At 41.1% G+C, this 21,475-nt stretch overlaps 2 protein-coding genes across 3 annotated transcripts in view; both read left to right on the top strand.

The window, feature by feature from the left end:
• LOC123256003 (tonsoku-like protein) overlaps positions 1-7,858 on the top strand; it is a 10,409-nt gene extending 2,551 nt beyond the window's left edge. Inside the window, exons 2-4 of the mRNA XM_044684702.1 lie at positions 446-519; positions 1,570-1,703; positions 7,663-7,858. Coding sequence (XP_044540637.1) covers positions 446-519; positions 1,570-1,703; positions 7,663-7,700 — 246 coding nt within the window. The 3' untranslated portion in view covers positions 7,701-7,858. The remainder of the gene's footprint in view (positions 1-445; positions 520-1,569; positions 1,704-7,662) is intronic.
• Positions 7,859-10,270: 2,412 nt separating this feature from the next.
• VPS28 (VPS28 subunit of ESCRT-I) lies at positions 10,271-19,918 on the top strand. 2 transcript variants are annotated; one of them, XM_044658334.1, is made up of 9 exons: positions 10,271-10,535; positions 10,865-10,893; positions 11,141-11,178; positions 11,670-11,759; positions 13,906-14,011; positions 14,165-14,266; positions 17,641-17,694; positions 17,897-17,988; positions 18,227-19,918. In XM_044658334.1, exons 1-9 carry the CDS (start codon positions 10,499-10,501, stop codon positions 18,342-18,344), a joined length of 666 nt encoding a protein of 221 aa, XP_044514269.1. In that variant the 5' UTR covers positions 10,271-10,498; the 3' UTR covers positions 18,345-19,918. The 2 variants fall into 2 exon arrangements, with proteins under 2 accessions (XP_044514269.1, XP_044514270.1); XM_044658335.1 differs by lacking the exon at positions 10,865-10,893.
• The last annotated feature ends 1,557 nt before the right edge of the window (positions 19,919-21,475 follow it).

Raw genomic sequence — 21,475 nt, 5'->3', positions numbered from 1 at the left:
GAGTTCCATATTTCTGAGGTCCTGGTCCAATGGTAGATAGTGGTCAGGAATAAGGGCTCACTCAGGCTCAATAGGGCATAAGTCTGTGTTGTTGTGTTTTTTTTTTTTTTAACTACTCACCCTTTGTCTTAGACTCAATATTATGTATTGAGGGCTAGGCAATTGGGGTTGAGTGACCTACTCAGGTTTACACAGGTAGGAAGTGTCAGAAGCCTGATTTGAACCCAAAACCTCCCCTGTCCAGGTCTGGCTCTCTATCCTCTGAGCCACTAAGCTACACTCAGGGCATACATTTTTAAACCTCATGGACTTGACTCTTTTTGTCCAGGGATGTTCATTTAATCAGAGCCTTCATCTGACTTTGACTCTCTGGGCACGTGTCACAAACTCTTTGGTGTCTCTCCTTTCCTTTGTGCCTTCTTGAGTTCCTGCTATTTGTGTCTAGGATGGCTGTGCTCTGACACATCTGACCCTGTCTGGCAACCACCTGAATGATGAAGCCATAAGAAGTCTGACCAGGTAACATGGGATCCAGGGCTTCTACCATGCCTAGGACAAACATTCTGCTGCCTGCCTATAGTATCACACTAGCCAAGATGAGGGGATAGTCCAGAAAATACAGCCCAACTTCCTTGCTTCCTACAGTGTCCCTCTCAGCAGGCAAACAACTTCTCATACCAGGTATCTTGAAAACACAAACAATCCTTTACCACAAACATGAAGATAGTTAATCCAGGGTGGCAGACATAGGGCCAGGCAAGCCTTAATGAATTCATGGTTCTAGATGCTTCTGTCTGACCACCCAAGTGCAATTCCAATTATTGCTAGCCCACACTCTCCTCTGTTTTACTTGACTGTCCCAAATTCTCTTCTTCATTTTACCTAGCTTTTCATCTTCGGTCCAAACACCGTTTTCATTCTTTTCTCTCCTCTTTGCTTAGGCTCCTAAGCCCCTTCTTCCTTTATCTGTTCACCTGAGTCCTGGTGTCCTTCAGTCTTACCATTCTGTTTTTTGTCTACAGTCCTGTTAGTCATTAACACCTATAAACACTTCTGTTTACCCAGATCCCATGACAGAACACATCAGTTACAGCATGGAGATTCAAGGAGCTATATAGATAAAGACGAGGACAAGCTTTCCTCTTTCTGGTCCCTTGGACTGTTATATGATTCTATAGTAACTCCTAGGAACCAGTAGCTTTTGTCTTTAACTAGACTGTATTAGGGAAGACTCCTACCCCACCTTCTTGAGGTTATTTGAAGAGACAAAGTGAAGCTTCTTTTAGCATCCTGAATTATAAATGTATTTGGTATGATGGGGCTTACCTTGTCTATACCTGAATTCCAAGGACTGACTAAAACTAGTTTTTTCTGCCTCGTATTATTTTAATCTTTTTATCTTAAGGGTGTTGCTCCTCAATAGGAACTTAATGTTTGTTGAATTGGGTGGAAAAAGATTCCCTAGCACTGTGTTGGCTGTAAAGGGCAAGTGGTTGTTGGCTATCAATTTCTTCCTTATTCTCTCCCTTCTGGATCTATTCCCCACTTCCTTTTGTCTTATCTTTCTAGATGTCTTCCCATCTGCCCCTCATTAATCTCACTGGATCTGACTGCCAATCCTAAAATTAGCCGTGCCAGCCTGGAAGAGATCCTGTCAACCCTTCAGGAAAGAAATTCTGGCCTTGACTTCCTTGGTCTTGCAGGTGAGAATTTTGGTCACCCTGACTTTTTACCCTCAACTCCAAGTCAATTTAGTTGGGATATTTTATGTCTCGACTTTCATTTGATCAAAACATGGATATAATGCCATTTTGTGATGAAATATGATGCAGTCTATCAGAAAAGTGAAAGAAATGCCACCTATTAAGGAAAACTTGTTTTAGGAGCTGTGGGAAGACTCAAAGGAAGGAAACATGTTATCTTGGGCAGATTGGGGAACCTGAATGCTTATTCTATAACCTTCTGAACTTGGTATCCTTGTTGGTGATGGAATACTATTGTGCTCAAAGGAATAATGAACTGGAGGAATTCCATGTGAACTGGAATGACTTCCAGGAACTGATGCAGAGTGAAAGGAGCAGAACCAGGAGATCATTGTACACAGAGACGGATAAACTGTGGCAAAATCGAATGTAATGGACTTCTGTACTAGCAGCAATGTAATGACCTTGGACAATTCTGAGGGATTTATGGAAAAGAATGCTACCCACATTTAGAGTAAGAACTATAATTGCTTTTCTGCCTTTTGGCTAAGATCAAGTGCAGAGGAAGAACTATAGGAATGGAAACACAGAAGAAAAACAACTGCTTGAACACATGGATTGAGGTGGACTCTTAATGACCACCCTAGAGCAATTATCAATAATATGGAAATAGGTCTTGATCGATTACACATAAAGAAACCAGTGGAAAGGCATGTTGGCTATAGTGTGTGGGGAGGTGGGGGGAGAGAGAACAAGAACATGAATCATGTAACCATGGAAAATTTTTTTCTAAAAAATAAAAAAAAATTTAAATAAAATGAACTTGGTATCCTATTGAATTTGAAAAGTAGGGGTTAACATCCCTTCTTATGATCTCTGTGGAGAGGACGTAGCATTTCTACTTGGCTTGGCCCAAAGGGAATGATTCATACCCAGAATTTGATTCTGAGAGAGTTGGTCATCAAGGTTTCTAACCTTGTTTTAACAAATTCCTCCTCATCCCCTTCCTTTCCTAGGAGAAGGGATTTAGGATGAGGAACCAAATGTTGGGAAATTGTCTCCTTAGGATTATTCAACTAGTTATTTGCTGTCCAAGTAGATCACCTGGTCCTATTTTCATCAGTAAACTTCTTTACTGAGCTTTTCATTTGTTCTTAGAAATCTTATCAACCACAGATAGCATTAAAAAGCCCTGGCATTATACTTTCCTTTCCTTGAAGCCTAGTGGGAGAGAGGAATGTTGCCAGTTAGGAATCTGAAATTAATTCCTGAGATACCTAGTAATCATTGTTTCACCAAATTTCTATTCATTAGCCACATGTAATATTTCTAATTGACTCATTAGCAGCTTCTGTTGTAAGAAATATTAAAAGTAAATGTGAGCCAAGGCAGTTATCAGAGGCTAACTGGAGATCTCTGATCTAATCCCAATCACATGACCTCACTTAAAAAAAAATCAGGTGACCAAGAAGGTAAGGCAATGGATTGTTATGCCTCTGTATTCTGCACATCTGTATTTAAGATCCAACTTAATGTTTGCTTTTCAAAGCAGGGAGGAATAATTAGCACATTAGTTCACAGAATCAGGTTCCAACAATTTATTAAGAGGCTAGGACACTGGGCTGAGTCTAATAAGTTTGAATTTAATTGGAATAAATATAAAGTCTTACATTTGGGTTCAAATATCATCTTCATAAACAAAATATGGGGAATGTGGCTATAAAGAAGTTTTAAAATAAAAGATCTCACTGCAAATCCAGTATGAATCAGTCAGCAGCCTACTGTGGCAACCAGAAAAGGTAAGACAAGACAATCATAATAAATTAAGAAAGGTGTCAGTTCTGGGTACCAAACTGGAAAGCAGAAAAACCAGGAAGGTTGAGATCCTCAAGAGCATCCTTTTGAATATTATTTAAAGTAAGTATGAAGGCAGCTTGGTGGTTCATTGGATAGAGAGCCAGGCTTGGAGATGGGTGGTCCTGGGTTACAATCTGGCCTCAGATATATCCTACCTGTGTGACCCTGGGTAAGTCATTCATCCCTTATTGCCTAACTCTTACCACTCTTCTTCTTTAGAATTAAAACACAGCATCAATTCTAAGACAAAAAGAAAGGGTTTTATAAATAAATCAATAAAGTAAATAGGAATGGTCTTAGCTTGCAGCAAAGATGGGTTAGTGAGGGGGCACTTTATCTGTCTTCAGGTAATAGAGGTCTTTTCCATCGAAGCCAATGAATAGTGATTTCTTATGCCTGGTTGCAAGATAGCAAAACCAGGTATACTGTATCAAAAAATGTGGGAGTGGACAGCTCAGTGGATTGAGAGCCAGGCCTAGAGATGGGAGGTCCTAGGTTCAAATCTGGCCTCAGACATTTCCCAGCTGTGTGACCCTGGGCAAGTCACTTTACCCCCATTGCCTAGCTTTACCACTCTTCTGCCTTGGAGCCAATACACAGTATTGATTCTAAGATGGAAGGTAAGGGTTTAAAAAAAAAATGTAGGAGTTCATTGCAACAAATTAAAACTTGGTATCTGGGAAAATGTCCTAGCAATTAGATCTGTCCATGGATGCAGTGGATGTTGGCTCCTCAGCACTCAAGATCTTCTCCTAAGACTGGATGACTACATGTAGCTCTATTTAAGAGGATTACTGCTCTAGGACTCATTGAGTTAGACCATCTCTGAAGACATTTCCAACTCTGACATGATATGAGAGGGAATAGGTCTCAGTATCCCTATCATGATCATGGCTAGAATAGGCCTCACCTCATTGCTTTTAGGGTCAGTCCAACCAAGGAAAGATCTTTGGAGGTCAGTCAGCAGGCAATGGGAATCTATTATGTAGTGTTCCAAATGGTTTTATTCAGCTTTCACTGACCATATGTATTAAGCACCTATTTTGTACTTGGAAAGCACTGTGCTAATGCTGACAGGAGATATAGAATATAGTTTAGTGGAGGAATGGGGCAAACATAGATAACAGACAGCTTTGTGAAAGCAGCATTAGAAAGGTACCCATGATGTGATATGATCCACCCTAAAGAGGAAAGTTCTTATTAATGGTGACCAGGAAAGGCTTCCTAGAGAAAGTGGCATTTGAGATAAATACTTATTGAACAGATGAAGAAATGGGTGGAAAACATTCCAGGAAAAGGAAACAGCTTGATCAAAAGGCTGGGGTTTGGGAAGGTTGGGTGGACACCAAATTTTCTAGGATCTTGTCAGGCAGGGGAATTTGGACTTGACTCAGTTAAGGAAGCATTAGAGATATTTGAGCAGGGAAGTGATAGGATCCTTATAAAAAGATTATGTTTAGAGCAGGAGCCAGAGGGAGGCTAACCACAGCAGTGTATAAGTACATGGTAATCATGTGAGCCTGTTAGAGAGTAACATCAATGAGAATAAGGGTGGGGAGTACAAAAAATATGGAGGTGAAATTGGCAGGATTGGACCAACTCTTTCAAAATGTCTCCCAGACAAGGTATAAGTACAAAGTTCAATTTTGTAGGAAGTACTTAATGACTAATTACTGGAAAAAAAAAAAGTCTAGGCTTTGTTCCTGCCCTCAAGAAATTTGTTTTTCTAGTGAAGTTACTTAATTTACTTAGTTTTCTAGTGAAGTTACTTAATTCAGTAACATCATTGCAGAGCTTTTGTGTGATGAGGTGATGAGCTAAGTGATATACTTGTTTCAAGACTGATAAGTGCACACAAGTTTGTCATCAGTAGTCTTCTATCTTCTTTCTTGTTTTCTGTTCTTTGACTTTCAGCATTTATAGAGATAAAAGCTGGACCTTGCACATAGTAGGTGCTGAATAATGTTGAGTTTAATTTTCCTTTGCCTTTCCAGTGCAACTCTTTCCACTCCTTCTTAGCTGCTTTCTATACAATCTTTCCTATTCTTCTGTTCCATACTTTTTTTTAGTCTTTGCATATGGAACCATCTGGGTTTCCACAATAACAATGAAGGTTTTTTTTTTTTTTACTTTGATGATGTATAATTTGTTATAAATGGGAAATAGTAGGAAAAATGTTCTGGGGGTAAATATAATAAACAAAAAGAATCACATGAGGCAAGGGATCCTAATCTGTCAAGAGGCTGGAGAGCTATTGCTGCTTTGGCAATATAAAAATTATAACCTTTTTGAGGGAAGTGTTTACATGTATCATTGTTCAAAACCTATTTCCATATTATTAATATTTGCAATAGAGTGATCATTTAATGTCAACATCCCCAATCATATTCTGTTATAAAAAGTAAATAAATTATCTGAGTGGGTTAACAAATGCAGTTTGGGTGTGAGGAAGGATAATGGGGTTATAGGGAATTATAAGGTGATTGGAGGAGAATGAAGATAAGGGAAGGTATATAGGAGATAAAGGAAATGGGGTATGTAGGAGAGGGCAGCTCAAACAGGTTTATTCCCAGAGGCTTGAGACAGAGAGGATACAGGGAGGAAACTAGGGCCAGTAAGAAAATGTTTAGGTTTGGCTGGAGGGTTTTTCTTATTAGTTTCTCAAGTCTCTTGAGGGAGGAGTCCAGGGGGCCCCTCCCTGCCAGTCAAACTGATGGCTGGTCGAAGTCTTGAGGTAGGTACTTCCTGCCAAGATGGATGCCCCCAGTTCTTTCAAGAAATAAAAGAAAAATGATTCCTTCCCCTTAAGCCCTTGATTTAATTTTCGACACAATAATTCACTGATTCACCAAAGGGTTTGAATAGGTAACAAGGGGATTTATTAATACCAGAGTCAGTCAGAAGGGCAGAGGGGTTCAGGGTTTTCTAACTGCTGATAGGGAGAGGGTAATGGTGGCAGATGGGTTGCGGAGAGGTTTAGACAGAGAGAGTCCGGCTCTCCCAGTCAGGAAGATTTGACTGCCTTTTAAGTAAAGTCTTTATCAAATCTAGGGGTAACTTATTTGAGGATACTCTACTTGTCTATTGTTAAGATTAAAAAATGATAAAGACTGATATAATAATATAAATTAGTAGTTTAATTAAAGCCATGGCCATGCTGGTAAAACCATTAGACCACGTGCCGGTAAGAATTCAAAACTGCCGCCCCAGCCATTATTGATGGCGTCTCCCAAATTCCAATTTTACACTATAGAAACTAAAATCCACAATGTCTAATCGCCAAGCCCTCCCTTCCACTCAGGACCCAAAGGAAATTCAGGGAAGGGGAGGGATGGAGATGGGAAATCAGGGAGAGGTCCAGAGAAATGAGATAGGTCCAAATTTCCCAAGACAAAATAAGCACAGGCCAAGGCCGAAGCAAAGGCAAGCAGAAAGGCCAAAGCAAAAGCCTCCAGCGAAAAGCAAAAGTCAGAAGGCAAAAGCCCCCTCAGTTGGAACTTCACCTCTATTTATAGCTTTAAGTTCTAGCTGACTTTCTGAAGATTCTAAGATGTTTAACTGACTTTTTGTGACCGTTAGAAATTACAGAAGCAAAAAGTTTCTGTTAGCCACCTTGCATTACAATTCCCATTGAACTATGTGATCAATAATATGTTTTTCTTCTGTGTTTCAACTCCCACAGTTCTTTCTCTGGATATTGATAGGGTTCTTTCTCATAAGTCCCTCAGAATTGTCCTGATCATTGCATTGCTGCTAGTAGAAAAGTCTATTACATTCAATTGTGCCATAATGTATCAGTCTCTGTGTACAATGTTCTCCCTGTTCTGCTCCTTTCACTCTGCATCAATTCCTGGAGATCTTTCCAGTTCACATGGAATTCCTCCAGTTCAGTGACAGGCAAACTATGGCCCACCTGTCAGATGCAGTCTCCTGAAATGTTCTATCCAGCAGTGGGTGACATTATTCCTAATCTGATGAATACAATGAGTAGGATACAATACAATGAAACTTCGAAAGAGTTGCCTTAGAAACAGACTGACAGATGAGCATTTCCTTTCCTTTGGCCCCCTTTTTAAAAAGTTTTCCCATCACTGCTTTAAAGGATGCTCCATCGAAGGGCCCTTGGGCAGCTGCACATAGGGTAAAATCACCTCACAGCTTCAAGAGTTACAGCTGTGTTGTAGCAAACTTAGACTTACTGACCATCAAGTCCTAAGCCAGCAGTTGGCCTACAAACAGTATCCTGCCTCCCTTCATGCTGAATCACCACCATAAATTTTTCTTTGAATGCCATTGAACAGCATTGTTTCTCTTTCCTCTATTTATATACCTGACCAGCTCCAATAAACCCACCCATGGACTTAGACTTTTAAAATCCTCAATAAATCACTGCTTCTGGGGGCAGCTGGATAGCTCAGTGGATTGAGAGCCAGGCCTAAAGACAGGAAGTCCTAGGTTCAAATTTGACCTCAGACACTTCCTAGCTGTGTGACCCTAGGCAAGTCACTTAACCTCCATTGCCTAGCCCTTACCACTCTTCTGCCTTGGAACCAATATACGGTATTGACTCCAAGACAAATGGTAAGGGTCTAAAAAAAAAAATAAGTACATCACTGCTTCTGGTTTTATTTATCTACATCACCCTCTTGCTGATCCTTGTCTCAATTGTTTATTGCTCATTCCCCAACTCACTGCCAATAATTGAAGGAGCCACAAAGCCTGTTAGGGAACTGGTGTTTCTAGGACCCAAATCTCTCTGGTAATCTAGGAGAGTAATAGGCAAGTTTCAGTTGCCCAAGTAGTGTATAGAATTAGTAGAACAACCCTTGAGCCTGCTACTTGTTCCCACAGTTATCCTAGGCTCTGGGGTAATTCAGGAGTATGTTTCTTTATTTCCTCATTAATGAAATTTCAAAATCTCAAAGTCCATTTAAGTCCAAAGTCCCCTACCTCAGTTCCCTGAATATTATTTCATAGGATGAGAAACCTTTCCCACTGGTAGGCACTCATTTATATATAAAATCCCTTGATGTAGGGCTTTGTAAATATTCAAGTTACTAAATATATAATTTGTTAACAATGAAATTAATAACAGGCATAATTATTTACCTATTTCATTTATAAAAATCATTAGTCATCTCAGATCTCATTGTAATTGTGTATGACAACTTCTGGGAACAGAGTTGACCATTTTAGTTTGTTCAGGATCTCAGGAAGATTCTAGTAGTTGAAGAAAGGTGTTCTCTTCAGCCTCACTATATTCCCAACCTCAGCCATCAGAAAAAAAAAAGCTCTTCAGGGACAACTCCCCTTGTTTTGGCACAAAATAACCATTTAGACTTAACAAGAAATTGTCTCATCACCTTTCTCTCTGGCTTCTCCACTATTTGCCTCCTAGCCCAAAGTGAAGTTCACACACTCCCCAAGTTCCTAGAAAAGTGTTTGTTACTCAACTCCTGTTCTTTAGTAACTAGTGTTGACTCAGAAAAAAACACAGAACTATTAAATAGTCAGAAAAACCATTCTTTAATTAAGGAAATGGATAACAGGGCTGAGTTAGGTCTCTACATAGAGTTGTGCCCCACATGGCCACATCCCTACACAGAGTTTGAGGATTGAACTCTAGTTGCTCTGGTCCCGGACCCCTGGAAAAGGCAACCTGGCTAGATCAGACAATTCCAAGGAACAAAAGAATTTGAGAAACTTATATACCATTTGGGGAGATCCAGGGGCAGGGAAAGATGACTGACATTACAGTCAGTCTACAAGGAAATGGGAGTGTTCAAAATATATTGACAGGATACAATCAAGCTAGGAAAAGGAATCATAGCCCAGAGCTAGGGTGTGAGGGAAGGGGCTACCCATGATGGACACTAAAAGGATGGTCCCCTCCCTGGAGTGGGTCTTTGGGGGGGGGGGGGAAAAGAAGAAGGTCTCTGATACTTTGGGGAAGACTACTTAAGACAAAGAGAGTATTTAGCATACACCTAGCTCCACCTAAGCATGAGAGTCATTTACCCTAGGGACCATTATTCAGTCTGAAACTGCTAGCTTGAGATTCCCTTCAGGGTGGATTCTAATGGCAACAGGGAACAAGTACAAGCTTTGGGGTCTCCAACTTACAAGCTTGTCCTAAAACTTGGGGTTCATCAGATCTTACTAGGCTACAAGTTTGGGGTTTCTAGATTCCATGTCGACAGGAGAAACCTCCTCCTAAGAGAGCCTTTTGAAATTTTTTTCAGGAGACTAGATTTAGTGCTGGCAGGAATTGCCCCTAGTCCAATTTCAAACGGAAGGAAACAAAAGACCCGATCACCCTTTGCTGTGGACCTGAGGGTCTGGCCTGGGATGGAAGATTTTGGAGCAAACTAATGTCCCGCCCAGTACAACCAGCCCCACGTAAAATGGGATAGAGAGAGCCAGCTGTAGGACACGTGCTGACTCAGTTCTGTGCATGGAAACAAACAACAACAAAAAATGGTCTTCGAAAGGCCTTAATACAATAAGGGATCTCTTCCCAGGACTCAAGACCACCACTCAGGCAGGTGTGCCAGCTAGAGAATTGCACAACCTCGACCCGGCCAACCAGAGAAGTTTGTGAAGCTCTTGTCACCAGCAGCCTCTCAGTCCTGAGGATCTGCGCAGGCGTGGGGTTTTCGGCAAACCCAGACGAGCGCCGAAACATCGCTCGTCCGAAAGATCCGATATCGCGCCATCTTGGCTCGACAGATCGAATGCCGCTGAGAAGAGCGAGCCCCAGGAACGGGGTGCTTAGCAGATCCAGGTGGGGGCTCGACAGTTCGGCTCCGAGGCGGGGCTGAGGTTTCAAGCGCCCCCGAGCCTTGTCTTCGAAAGGAAGGCTTCGCGGCAGCTCTCTCCTGGCCCTCCCTGGTTTCAACGTCGTGAGTGCAAGGGAAGCCCGGGCCCAGCCACCAAGTATGTTTCATGGAATCCCTGCCAATCCCGGAATGGGAGGTGAGTGACCTACCGCCAAGACGGGGAGGCAAGCGGGAGCGCTCTCCGAGAGAGGCTGGGGGAGTGAGAGGGAAGCTGGGGCACCATCTGCAGGGGGACCACCTGCAGGGGGCGCCTGGAACCCGGGCCTAAGGGAGGGGGTGGGGCGCTGCCTCAGGCTTCCTCTACTGTGGACACCCCCCACCCCCAGAGGTAGAGAGCTGAGTTCAGGGTGTACCAGGCGAAGACTTCGTGTTTATTTAAGGAGCACCTACAGAGAATAGGGGGCGGGCCGGCTGGAGATAGTAGCTAAGAATGGAGACTTGGTCTACTATTTTCTTTGTTTTCAGCCCCTGGGAATAAGCCCGAGCTGTATGAGGTGAGTGCTACCTTCTGTTGGGGGGATTCCTCAAATGTCCCCATTAGCCTCAGTCCCTGCCTCCTCTCCCCTCCTCCCCAGGTGCATCCCCCTCATCCTTTGGTAGGAAGAGAGGAGAGAGTCTGAGAGTGAGCCATCTTATCAACTGCCAGCTACATATTTCTGTAGGCCTAAATAAAATGGGCTCTGGGTTTGCCTCTTGTTTAATAAGACTGAGCTTAGAAAGGTTCTCTTTTCTCTCCTGCAGGAAGTGAAGCTGTACAAGAATGCCCGGGAAAGAGAGAAGTGAGTCCCTAAGAGAACATGGAGAAAGAAGAAGGCCTTATTGAAGGAGGGTGGGGATGGGGAGGGTCCCCACCACATTAGAGCCTTCCCTTCTGTTGGTCATCTCCAGACAAATCACTGAGGGTCATGCTCTGTTGCATCCTTGAGGCCATTGAAGGCTAGGGCTGGTTGCAATTACAAAAGGGTACTTGGAGAACCCTGGAGAGAATCTCAGTGGACTTGGCTATAACTGCTGATCTCTATTCCTTGAGTTGGGTAGTATTGAAATGTTAAGAAATCACTGCTCCCCTAATCCTACTCTTATCTCCTTGGCTCTCTGTGGTTACCATTACCTGGAGATCTGTGGACATTTCTTTCTTATGAGCCTTCAGCATTGCAGTCTAGGGTAGCTTGTGGTCATGTAGTCATGGCTGGTCATAGGAGAAGGGTGGAGTAACATGCTTCTTAAACCTGGGAACTACCAACTTGATTAACCAGGTCCACACCTTTAGGTATGACAACATGGCAGAGTTATTTGCTGTGGTGAAGACGATGCAAGCCCTGGAGAAGGCATACATCAAGGACTGTGTCACCCCTAATGAGTGAGTGTCCTTACGGAAGGGACAGTTGGGGGGGTGGAAAAGAAGGCAAGGAAGAAGGGTACCTTTGACATTTGACTTGGTTTCTAGGTATAGTTTTTGGTTTTCTGGATACTCTGAAATTCTGTGATTGAATAGCTGACTTATACTCTCCATCACTACCTGTTTCTATGTATAAAGACATAAGGTAGATCTAGGAAGTGGTGACTAGGAAGACTCCTCTAGTTGTGGAAATATTGCTAACTCCAAACCATACCAGGGTTAAAGTCAAAGTAGACTAGGTTTTTTAATGTTCCAAACAAATTCCAAGACTGGTCTACTTTTTATTCTTATTCTGTTGTTCCTATTAGATTCACAGAATCATTAAAACATTTAGAATTGGAAGGGACCCTATTGGTTACTTACTTAGACCAGTATTCCTGACTGTTGTAGATAAGGGAAAATTCAGACAAAGCTAGGGCCTAGCCAAAGTCAAACACCAAGTCAGTGATACAACTGGGAGTAGAACTCAGATTTCCTAACTCTTAACTTGATGGTTTTGTTGTTTTTGTTGTTGTTTTCATTAAATTCTTTCTTTCTTTCTTTACATTTATTTTAAAAAAAAACAACAAAAAACCTTTTCTGCCTTAGTAACAACTCTAAGACTGAAGGGCAAAGACTAGGCAAATGGATTTAGGTGATTTGCCCAGGACCATACAGGCAGGAAGTGTCTTGGTCCATATTTAGACCCAGGTCTCCTAATTCCAGGCCTGGCTCTCCAACTCCTGTGCCACCTAGCTGTCCCTCTTTCCATAACATTCTAATTTTTAAAACCATTAAGATGCTGTTATATGCAGGATCAAATTTGCTACATGTGTTGAAATGTCCCCCTTTAAGTTTCCTTCCAGCTCTACAGTTCTGTTTTGAGTCTCTGTTATAAGGAAGGCCATATTGCCAGGCTGTGTTGAAGAGTATAGAAAGAAGAAAATTATTTTGGGCTGTGTGATATAGTGGAGACATTATTGCATTTGGAGGTTCTCAGTTTAGATTTCAGCTGTTGTCCCTCACAATGCTTATGACCTTCATTAAGAGATCATTCTTCTAAGCCTCAATTTCCTCTATAAAATTGGGAGTGGGAATATGTTAAACTAGAAGGCTTATAAGATGCTTTTCACTTCTAAACCAGTGAACTGATGAGAACTCTGATCCTCTAAAAAGCTCCATTTAAACATTACCTCTTTTTTGAAATCATCCTTGATTCTCCTGGCCAATAATGAACTTTTCCCTCAGGTTTCATTCACACTGGGTTTTGTAGCACCCTAATGTACTTGTCCTATACTATTTTCTGTTACATTTAACATAACTATTTTGAAAGCTTCTTAAGGGCAGGGATCATGTTTTACTGCTTTGCATATTGTCTTCACTTATGTCTACTGAATGGGTGAATGACATGACCCCTATCATCAGTGGGGTTTACAGTCTAGAAAGGGGTAAAAATGATGATGGCTGGCATTTATATAGTGTTTAATGGTGTGTGTGTCTTTACATCCTTTATTTCATTTGATCTTCAAAACAATAGAATGAAATACGTAGGATAGTTCTTTTTATCCCCATTTTACAAATGAGGAAACTGAGGCCCAGAGTTAAACTTGTTCAGATCACGAAGTCAAGTAGCAAAGTCAGAAGTGGAACCCATATATTATGACTTCAAATCTGGTGTTCTTCCTACCATATAAATAATAACATTACAAAGCACTATGTGATAAAAGATTTACAAAATATGAAAGTGCTAGTAGGGGAGTATAGGCATTGGAGACTTAAAGGTTTGAAATCTGGGTTTGAATCCTATCTCTGCTACCTACTAAATGGTACTGGCTATGTACCCTTGAGGAAATCTTTTATCTGAGACTTTGCTTTTTCCTTTGTGATATAAAGGAATGAGACTAGCTGATTGCTAAGGGTTATTCCAGCTATGAACCATGCATTTCTCTTACCTTGGCATAAGTTCTTTTTCCTTAAATTAATCTCTTGGTTGTACCTTGATCTTTTAAGACCTAAGTCCATCTCTATTCTGGACTGGACTCTGATCTTAGAGAGCCAGAAATTCTTGTAACTCTGTCTTAGGTAAAGGTGTAGGTCATGGCTCATGCTGAGGCTTTCTTCTCCACAGGTACACTGCAGCCTGTTCCCGACTCTTGGTCCAGTACAAAGCCGCCTTCAAGCAGGTGCAAGGCTCAGAAATCAGTTCCATTGATGAGTTCTGCCGAAAATTCCGTGTGAGTCACCCACTGATGAGGGTGCCCCAGGGTACTTTGGCCCTTGCCCCTGCTCTTGAGCTTTCTTTACAAGTGGATGGACTTTATCCCCTGGGTGCTGGAGCTCTTTTCAGGTATATGACATAACTTCACATCTCCTCATTCCCCTGGCAGCTTGATTGCCCACTAGCAATGGAGAGGATCAAGGAGGACCGACCAATCACCATCAAGGATGACAAGGGCAACCTCAACCGATGTATTGCTGACATTGTCTCGGTAAGTCCTACCCCTTAAGACAAGTCACTATGGGCTCAGGTCTCTTAAGAGACAGGAACCTCATATCTCCTCAGCCTCATGGATATGCCACCATTAGAGTGGGGCAAGAGGAACTCGACTGGAGGACTGATGGGGAATCCTCTAGCAAGAACAAAAAAGAGTACTAACTTTCAGTTATTTGAGAGACCATGAAGAATTTTTTAGTGCCCTGCATTAAGTATGCAATACCTATATTTCTGCCTTGGCCAAGTGACCTGTGTTCAAAGTACAGGTTGGTCTTTCTTCTAAAAGAGAAAATGAAGGAACTGGAAGACCTCTTCTCCATTCTCCAGGCTATTCTGGAGAAGAAACTATTCTCTAAAAGTGGAAGGATTTCAATAGGAAAACTAAAAGGAATCTGAAGAGGGAGGTTAAAAGGAAGAACAGGCTACAGAAGGAAAAAGGAAGGAGAAGTAGTGATCATTTACATCTAAGTAACAGATGGAAAGCTTTTCTGGAAGAAGAAAAAACTGGATTCTCCAAGGAGGAAGCAGCTATTTGCCCTTTAAGAAATGATAATTGGATCCAAGCTTGCTGCCAGATAAGGGATATTCTAGAAAAGAACCAAGAAAGAAAAGATAAATAGTGGCAGTTGCTGATTTCCTACTGAGAGGTTTTAAAGTGGCTATCTTTGACTTGATAATAAAACACAGATATCTGCTACTTCCAAACATAGCCAGAGAACCTTTGAAGACTTATCAAAATGGATAACTACTATCCACTTCTGGTAAGTCTCAGAGTACAAGTGATACTACCATAAAGGATCTAGAAAATATTTTTAAAGATTTTAGCCATATGCGAGAAACTGAAGAAGTTTTATATCCCAATTGTGGATAAATGGAAAGGAAAAACGTCAGACTTAGGAATTAATCACCTGTTTAAGATGATAGTGTCTGAGAGTGGGATTGGATTTCTGGACAAATACAGGACTAACAGACTTCCTGCAGGGATAATAGTAGATCTAACTAGGGCTGATATATGTACACACACACGTGCGCGCGCTCACACACACACACACACACACACACACACACACATCCTTATGTGGCATCTTGTAGAGGAAAAGGATAGGTAGAAAACTTTTTATTTTCTGTGTTTACATGATTCTTGTTGTCTTTCTCCCCTTTTCCTTCCCCTCTCGGGGAGCTGACAAGCAATTCCATTTGTTATACATATATTATCACTCAAAATCTATTTCCATATTATTCACTTTTGTAATAATCATTTAAGACCAAAATGCAAAATCATATACCCACATAGTCAAGTGATAAATCATATGTTTTCTTCTGGATTTCTATTCCCACATTTCTTTTTCTAGGTGTTGATAGCATTCTTTCTCATAAGTCCCTGAATTATCCTGGATCATTGCATTGCTTTTAGTAGTAAAGTAAATTATATTTGATTGTCCCACAGTGTTTCAGTTATTGTGTATAATGTTCTCCTGGATCTTCTGATTTCACTCTGCATCAGTTCATGTAGGTTGGTAGAAAACTTTTTGCATGAATCCACCAACTAGAGACCAGAGAGAGTGACCACAAGAAGTATCCCTTCAAATTCAAAGGAGATTCCAGGAAAGGAACCAGTAATAAAACCCATGGCCTCATATCTGTTTACAAAGCACAAAGCACAAAGCATGGCATCACAAGGAGGGAGTCATAGAGATAGTGATGGAGTAAAATAAATGTGACTATGTATAGATCCTAGTATTCTGGAAGAGGAATCTTTATTCAGAAGGAACTGAGGTATAAGTAAAAAGGAGATGGGACTAAATAACCAAACAGTGTTGTAAATGAGGAAAAGTTCTCCTGAAGAAGTCTAGAATTCAGAGGAGGAAGCATGTAGAGCATGTGGTGATATTTAGTGGAGGAAGCAGTATTGTCAGTAGAAGGTAATATATACCAAGAAGAGGAAATAGATGAGTTCAGGAAACATTGACCTGATGAATAGTCATGTTGAGGTTCTTTAGTCATCTACATGTCTTTTGGAATTCCCTTTCTTCCCATAGCTAAGCAGCTGGTTGCTCAATCTTCCTTTATGGTTATTTCACCTCAAAAAGTGGATGTAGTATTCCCTGGGAAGTTAAATGAGTCGAAAGGAGGAAATAGATAGTGAAACCATAATAGTTTAGAACCCAAACTTCCTCCTCACAGAGCTAGATAAATGTAAAGATAAAATAATTAAAGGAAGTATTCAAAAGTCCAAGTTCCAAAATAATCCATAATTAAAATAATAATTTATCATATGTAAAATGACCTACCCATCAAATTCTCGAAGTTCACATTCTTTTAGCAGTGATAGGGTATGTCCTTCATATTCTGTTACTGTTTAAAAAACATGAAAATGCTTACTAAAATTAAAATGTTAATTATTTGGTCTGGAATGATGTTATGGTAAACCTATGGCAAAACAAAATTTATTCCTGCATACATTTTAATGATGAGAAAAGACTTTGGTAGTTCCCTGACTTTTAAAATAAATGAGGTAGAAGTAGAGCATCTCTCAGGTTTCTTCCAAGTCTAAAAGGCTTATGATCCTTGTACATCAAGGGACCTAGTATCAGAAGTGGGGCCTGGCATGAGAAGGATGACCCAGAAGGACAGACCAAAAAGACAAAGCAGTGCTCTGGAAAGACAGAGACAATCAAGCCAGGCCTCTGCTTATGAAAAGTGTGCAGGAACCATATGAAAATGCATTACAATGGGGTATCCTTGATCTCAGGCTGAGATAACTGATGAGTCAGTCCATCTACAAAGAGGATTCTCCATCACCTTCTAAATATTGGCTTTCCATTAGATTCTCTTCACTTCCAAATCTTTAATGGGTGGATACAGCTAGGCTGTCTCTTCTGGCAAAACTGCCCTGAAAAATACTGATTGTGGCTACGATGATCAAGCCAGGCCTCTGCTTATGAAAAGTGTGGAGAGGAACCATATTAAAACCTTAACAAAGGGGAAACCTTGGAGCTTGAACAAACAAGTTTAGATGAGACCCAGAAGGAAACATTGACTGCACATGCAAATAGGTTGGGAGGAAAAGCATATGTTAATAGATGGCAAAATCAAATGCACTTTCAAAGGAAATAAATATTTGGAACATCCCTAACCTTTTTGTTTTTGTTTTGTATTTTAACTCTTCTGTCTTAGAATTGATACTGCTTCTAAGGCAGAAGAGCAATGAGGGCTAGGCCATTGGGGTTAAGTGACTTGCCCAGAGTCACATAGCTAGAACCTTTGTTTTTAATATGAGGGAAGACAACTGCTCTGCCTCGAGTACCTTCAAGTCTCTGACAGTTAGGGTTGGAAAAGCTATACCTAAAGTCTGTATTCTCTCCTCAGCTCTTTATCACTGTGATGGATAAACTCCGTCTGGAAATCCGTGCCATGGATGAGGTGAGGTGTCTATCCTCCTGGCTGAGGGAAAGTGATGGAAGGAAATGCTCTTATTGAGGGAGGGCTTGGCTCTGGAGGGCACTTCTACAAGACAGACTTTGAGCAGAGTGTTGTACATGTTCATAAAGCTTGGCTGTTTGGGTGGGAGCAGGGAAGTAAGGGAGAGTAATCTTCCTGGAATCTAAGAGAACAATACCTTCAGATCCAGCCTGATCTTCGAGAATTAATGGAGACCATGAACCGCATGAGCCACTTGCCTCCTGACTTTGAGGGTCGACAGAAAGTCAGCCAGTGGTGAGTGCCCCCTGGGAGATGGCTTGGAAGTGGTTGGTCACTGGCAAGAGAGACTAAACAAGACCGTCTGTGGGAAAGCCATCAGAGAATCTCCAAGTTATTAACAGCATCCTGAAGAGCCAGAAAAATGTGGCCATTTTTAACAGCTCTAGAGTGTTAGGAATCCTGGGGGAAAGTCCAGTTTCTGAGGCCTGTGTGGGATTTGCCCCTCCCAGTGACTCCTCTCCTTTTCCCACAGGCTCCAGACCCTGAGTGGCATGTCTGCTGCAGATGAGCTGGATGATTCTCAGGTCCGACAGATGCTGTTTGATTTGGAGTCTGCCTACAATGCCTTCAACCGCTTTCTGCATGCCTAAGCCTCAAGGCTCTTGGTCCATCCTACTCGGCTGCAGTTTGAGAGCCAGGACCATGAATTATAGGGCTAGGATCCCTGACTTGTGGGTAGGAGCCTAGAATAAACTGCTTACTTCTCCCCTTTCTTTCAGCTTAGTGTGGTAGGAATTGGGAGGAGACCTGTCTCAGGGTTGCATGAGAATGTTTTTCCTTCACCACTTCTCCAAGAGATGATGGGAAGTGGTGGGCTGGGATTCATTCCTACCAGAGCATTCTGCTTGGGCTGCCTCAGCCCTTATAACCCAGGGTGCATTAACACTAGTCACTCCTGCTCACAGATGGTGTCTGAGCCAAGGCATCAAGAACTCTTGGGTTCCTTGGAGAGTGCTTTTTCCTCTTCTTTCCTTCTTTTCAACTCCATATAACCCACATCTACCACTAGCCACTTAAATCTCTGTAAGTTGGAAGAAGGGAGAATGGGTGTGGGCTTAAAGAGGAAGTATTCTAGATGACCGGAGTTCAAAGGTGGCCTCAGATACCTAGTAATAGTATGTGATCCTGGACAAGTCACTCTTTCAGTCTCAGTTTCCTCAACTGTAAAATGGCATTAATATCAGTGCTCACCTCCAAGGGTTGTGTTAAGATCAACTGAGATGATAGATATTTGTAAAATGCTTGGCACTTGTCTGACGCAGGGTAAGCACTATATGAATGCTTATTCCCCTCCTTTATTTCTCTTAAATCCTTGCAGTGGAATTAATTATTGGAACTTGATTTATATTCCTCTGACTCCTTGAGATTTTTTGATTTTAGACCTTTTTCCAGGGAAGGTTCTACTGAATCAAGTCAACCCCACTTCCCTAAAGCAGTTTACAAAGTCAGGTATCTTTCTTTGAACAGGTCAGAGACGTACAAAGGACCCAGTACTGTCTGGGCCTACAGGGTAGGTCACTTGATACCCCAAGCCTGCCCACCTTCTAGTCTCTGCAAGAGTGGTCTGGGGGCATAATATGATGTGAATTAGAGTCTAAAATCACTTTATCCAGTGCGATAATCCCAGAGATCTTCCATATCCGGGGAAACCCATCTCCAGTCTATAATCCCCATTCAACCTAAATTTCCATTGTCTGTCTCTGTTGCTCACTTCTGTCAGTATATAAGGCTATAGTCCTCCCTGTGTAAGAAGAAACAACTCTGGGAGCAGTGGTGAGGCTCTCTGAGACTTATTCTCCACAGGTAATTGTCCTTAATCCAAACCTACTATGTACCCCAACTCCCAGATTATTATGCATTATTCTCAGTGCAAGAACCACTTTAGTAAGAAGTTCTGTAGAAGATGAATGATCAGGCCAGACGAGACACTATGGTCTTTTTCCAGCTCTGATTCATGAGTGTTAGGCTTTGGCCTTCCTTCCTTGTATTCTTGAATTTGAAATGAACGTGAGCCTTTGACACAAGAAACCCTGACTCCATTAGATGGATGAACAGTTGGATAGAGCAGAGGTCACCAAGTTATTAACACTAGAAAGACCAGGAATGTTAGTTGATGTAAAACTCTTTATTATAAATTTATTTTGAAATTAAAATTTTATTCTGATTTTTTTGGCCTTATTTATGGACTAAAACAAAACAATGTCAATCAATGCAGCTTGGTCTTTTGAGATATTCCTAAATTTTTTCCTTCTAGTACTAAGGGCTGAAAAACTGCCCAGAGCTAGATGGGACTAATCTTTGAATGTTAAACATTTTTAGAGTGGTCGGTCCCAGTCTTACTATGGGACAAATTCTCCTCGTGGGCATATGGGGGACTGACTGTATGTCCGCAAAAGTGGGTTGAATTTTCTCTGACCGCCATGTCACCTTCCTTGTCTCCACCACACTACACCAATAGATGTAATTCAGAAAACCTTTCTAACTGTCTTGATCCCTCTTTTTCTTCTTATATTTTTCCTCTTCTCTCAGACCTTTCTCAGGGATCAACAAGCATTCATTTACTCCAGTCTTTGTGCTATGGGAAATACAGAGTAGAAAAATGACTCCATGGGTCCAAATCTCAAGGAGTTTATAGTTGCATTCATTATTTTAATTCATTCTTTTCTGATGAACATTCCCTCTTCCTCACTTCCCGATTGAAATAGCAATCAAAACCAAATCTCTGATAAAAACATAGTCAAGCAAAACAAATTCCTGCATTGGCTATGGTCTTATTTAAAGCCTCATTTTCCTCCTCTCTGAGTCTATCACCTCTCTATAAGGATGCTGATAATATGTCTCTTCTTCTATACTGTAGAATTGTGGTTGGTCATTGTGCTGAGCAGATTTCCCCAGTATTTCAAAATTGTTTGTCTTTACAATATTGTTGCTGTATAAACTATCCTCTTTGTTCTTCCCACTTGCCTCTGCATCAGGTCTTACAAGTTTTCTGAAGTTGCTCTGAAACCATCCCCTGCAACAGTTCTTTCACCACAATAGTATGGCATCACATTTCCTATACCGTAACTTGATCAATCATTCCCCTGTTGATGATGGTTAACTTCCCAGTTTCCAATTCTTTAATACTAGAAAATTGGCTACAGTTATTTTTGTGCCTATGGATCTTTTCCATCTTTCTTTGATCTTTCTGAAGAGGTAGACATGGTAGTGATTTATCTGGCTCAAAGAATGTACATGATTGAATAATTTTGGGGCATAATTGCAAATTTTAAGAATGGCCAGACTACCAACAGGACATTAATAGACTTGTTTTCTCAAAGCCCCTCCAGCATTTGTCAATTTCCATTTGTGTCATCTTTAGAAATTCAGTTGTTTAAATTTGTCTTCCTCTAATTAAAGCATGTTTTCACATGATTATGATAGTTTGAATATCTTCCCCTGAAGACAGATGGCATAGTCATATTTGACTACTTACCAGTTCAGGAGTACCTCTTCTTAAAAATTTGAATCAGTTCTTTTTTTTTTTTCCAGTGGTATTAAATTCAAGTAGAAATGGGTCCTTACCAGCAGTCACATACTGATTTAGAAAACTACAGGTTAACAGTATCTATCATCCATGTTGTATTATATTTTTATTTATTTTGTTCAACGCTTCCCAATTATTTGAATTTGGTTCAGGTCACACTGGGGAGTTTTGGGACAACTTGAGTTTGATATCTCT

This window comes from Gracilinanus agilis, chromosome 1, assembly GCF_016433145.1.
Source record: "Gracilinanus agilis isolate LMUSP501 chromosome 1, AgileGrace, whole genome shotgun sequence".
NCBI classification, from domain to species: domain Eukaryota; kingdom Metazoa; phylum Chordata; class Mammalia; order Didelphimorphia; family Didelphidae; genus Gracilinanus; species Gracilinanus agilis.
Note: the sequence above shows the minus strand (reverse complement) of the source record. Positions and strands in the feature narration are given on the sequence as shown.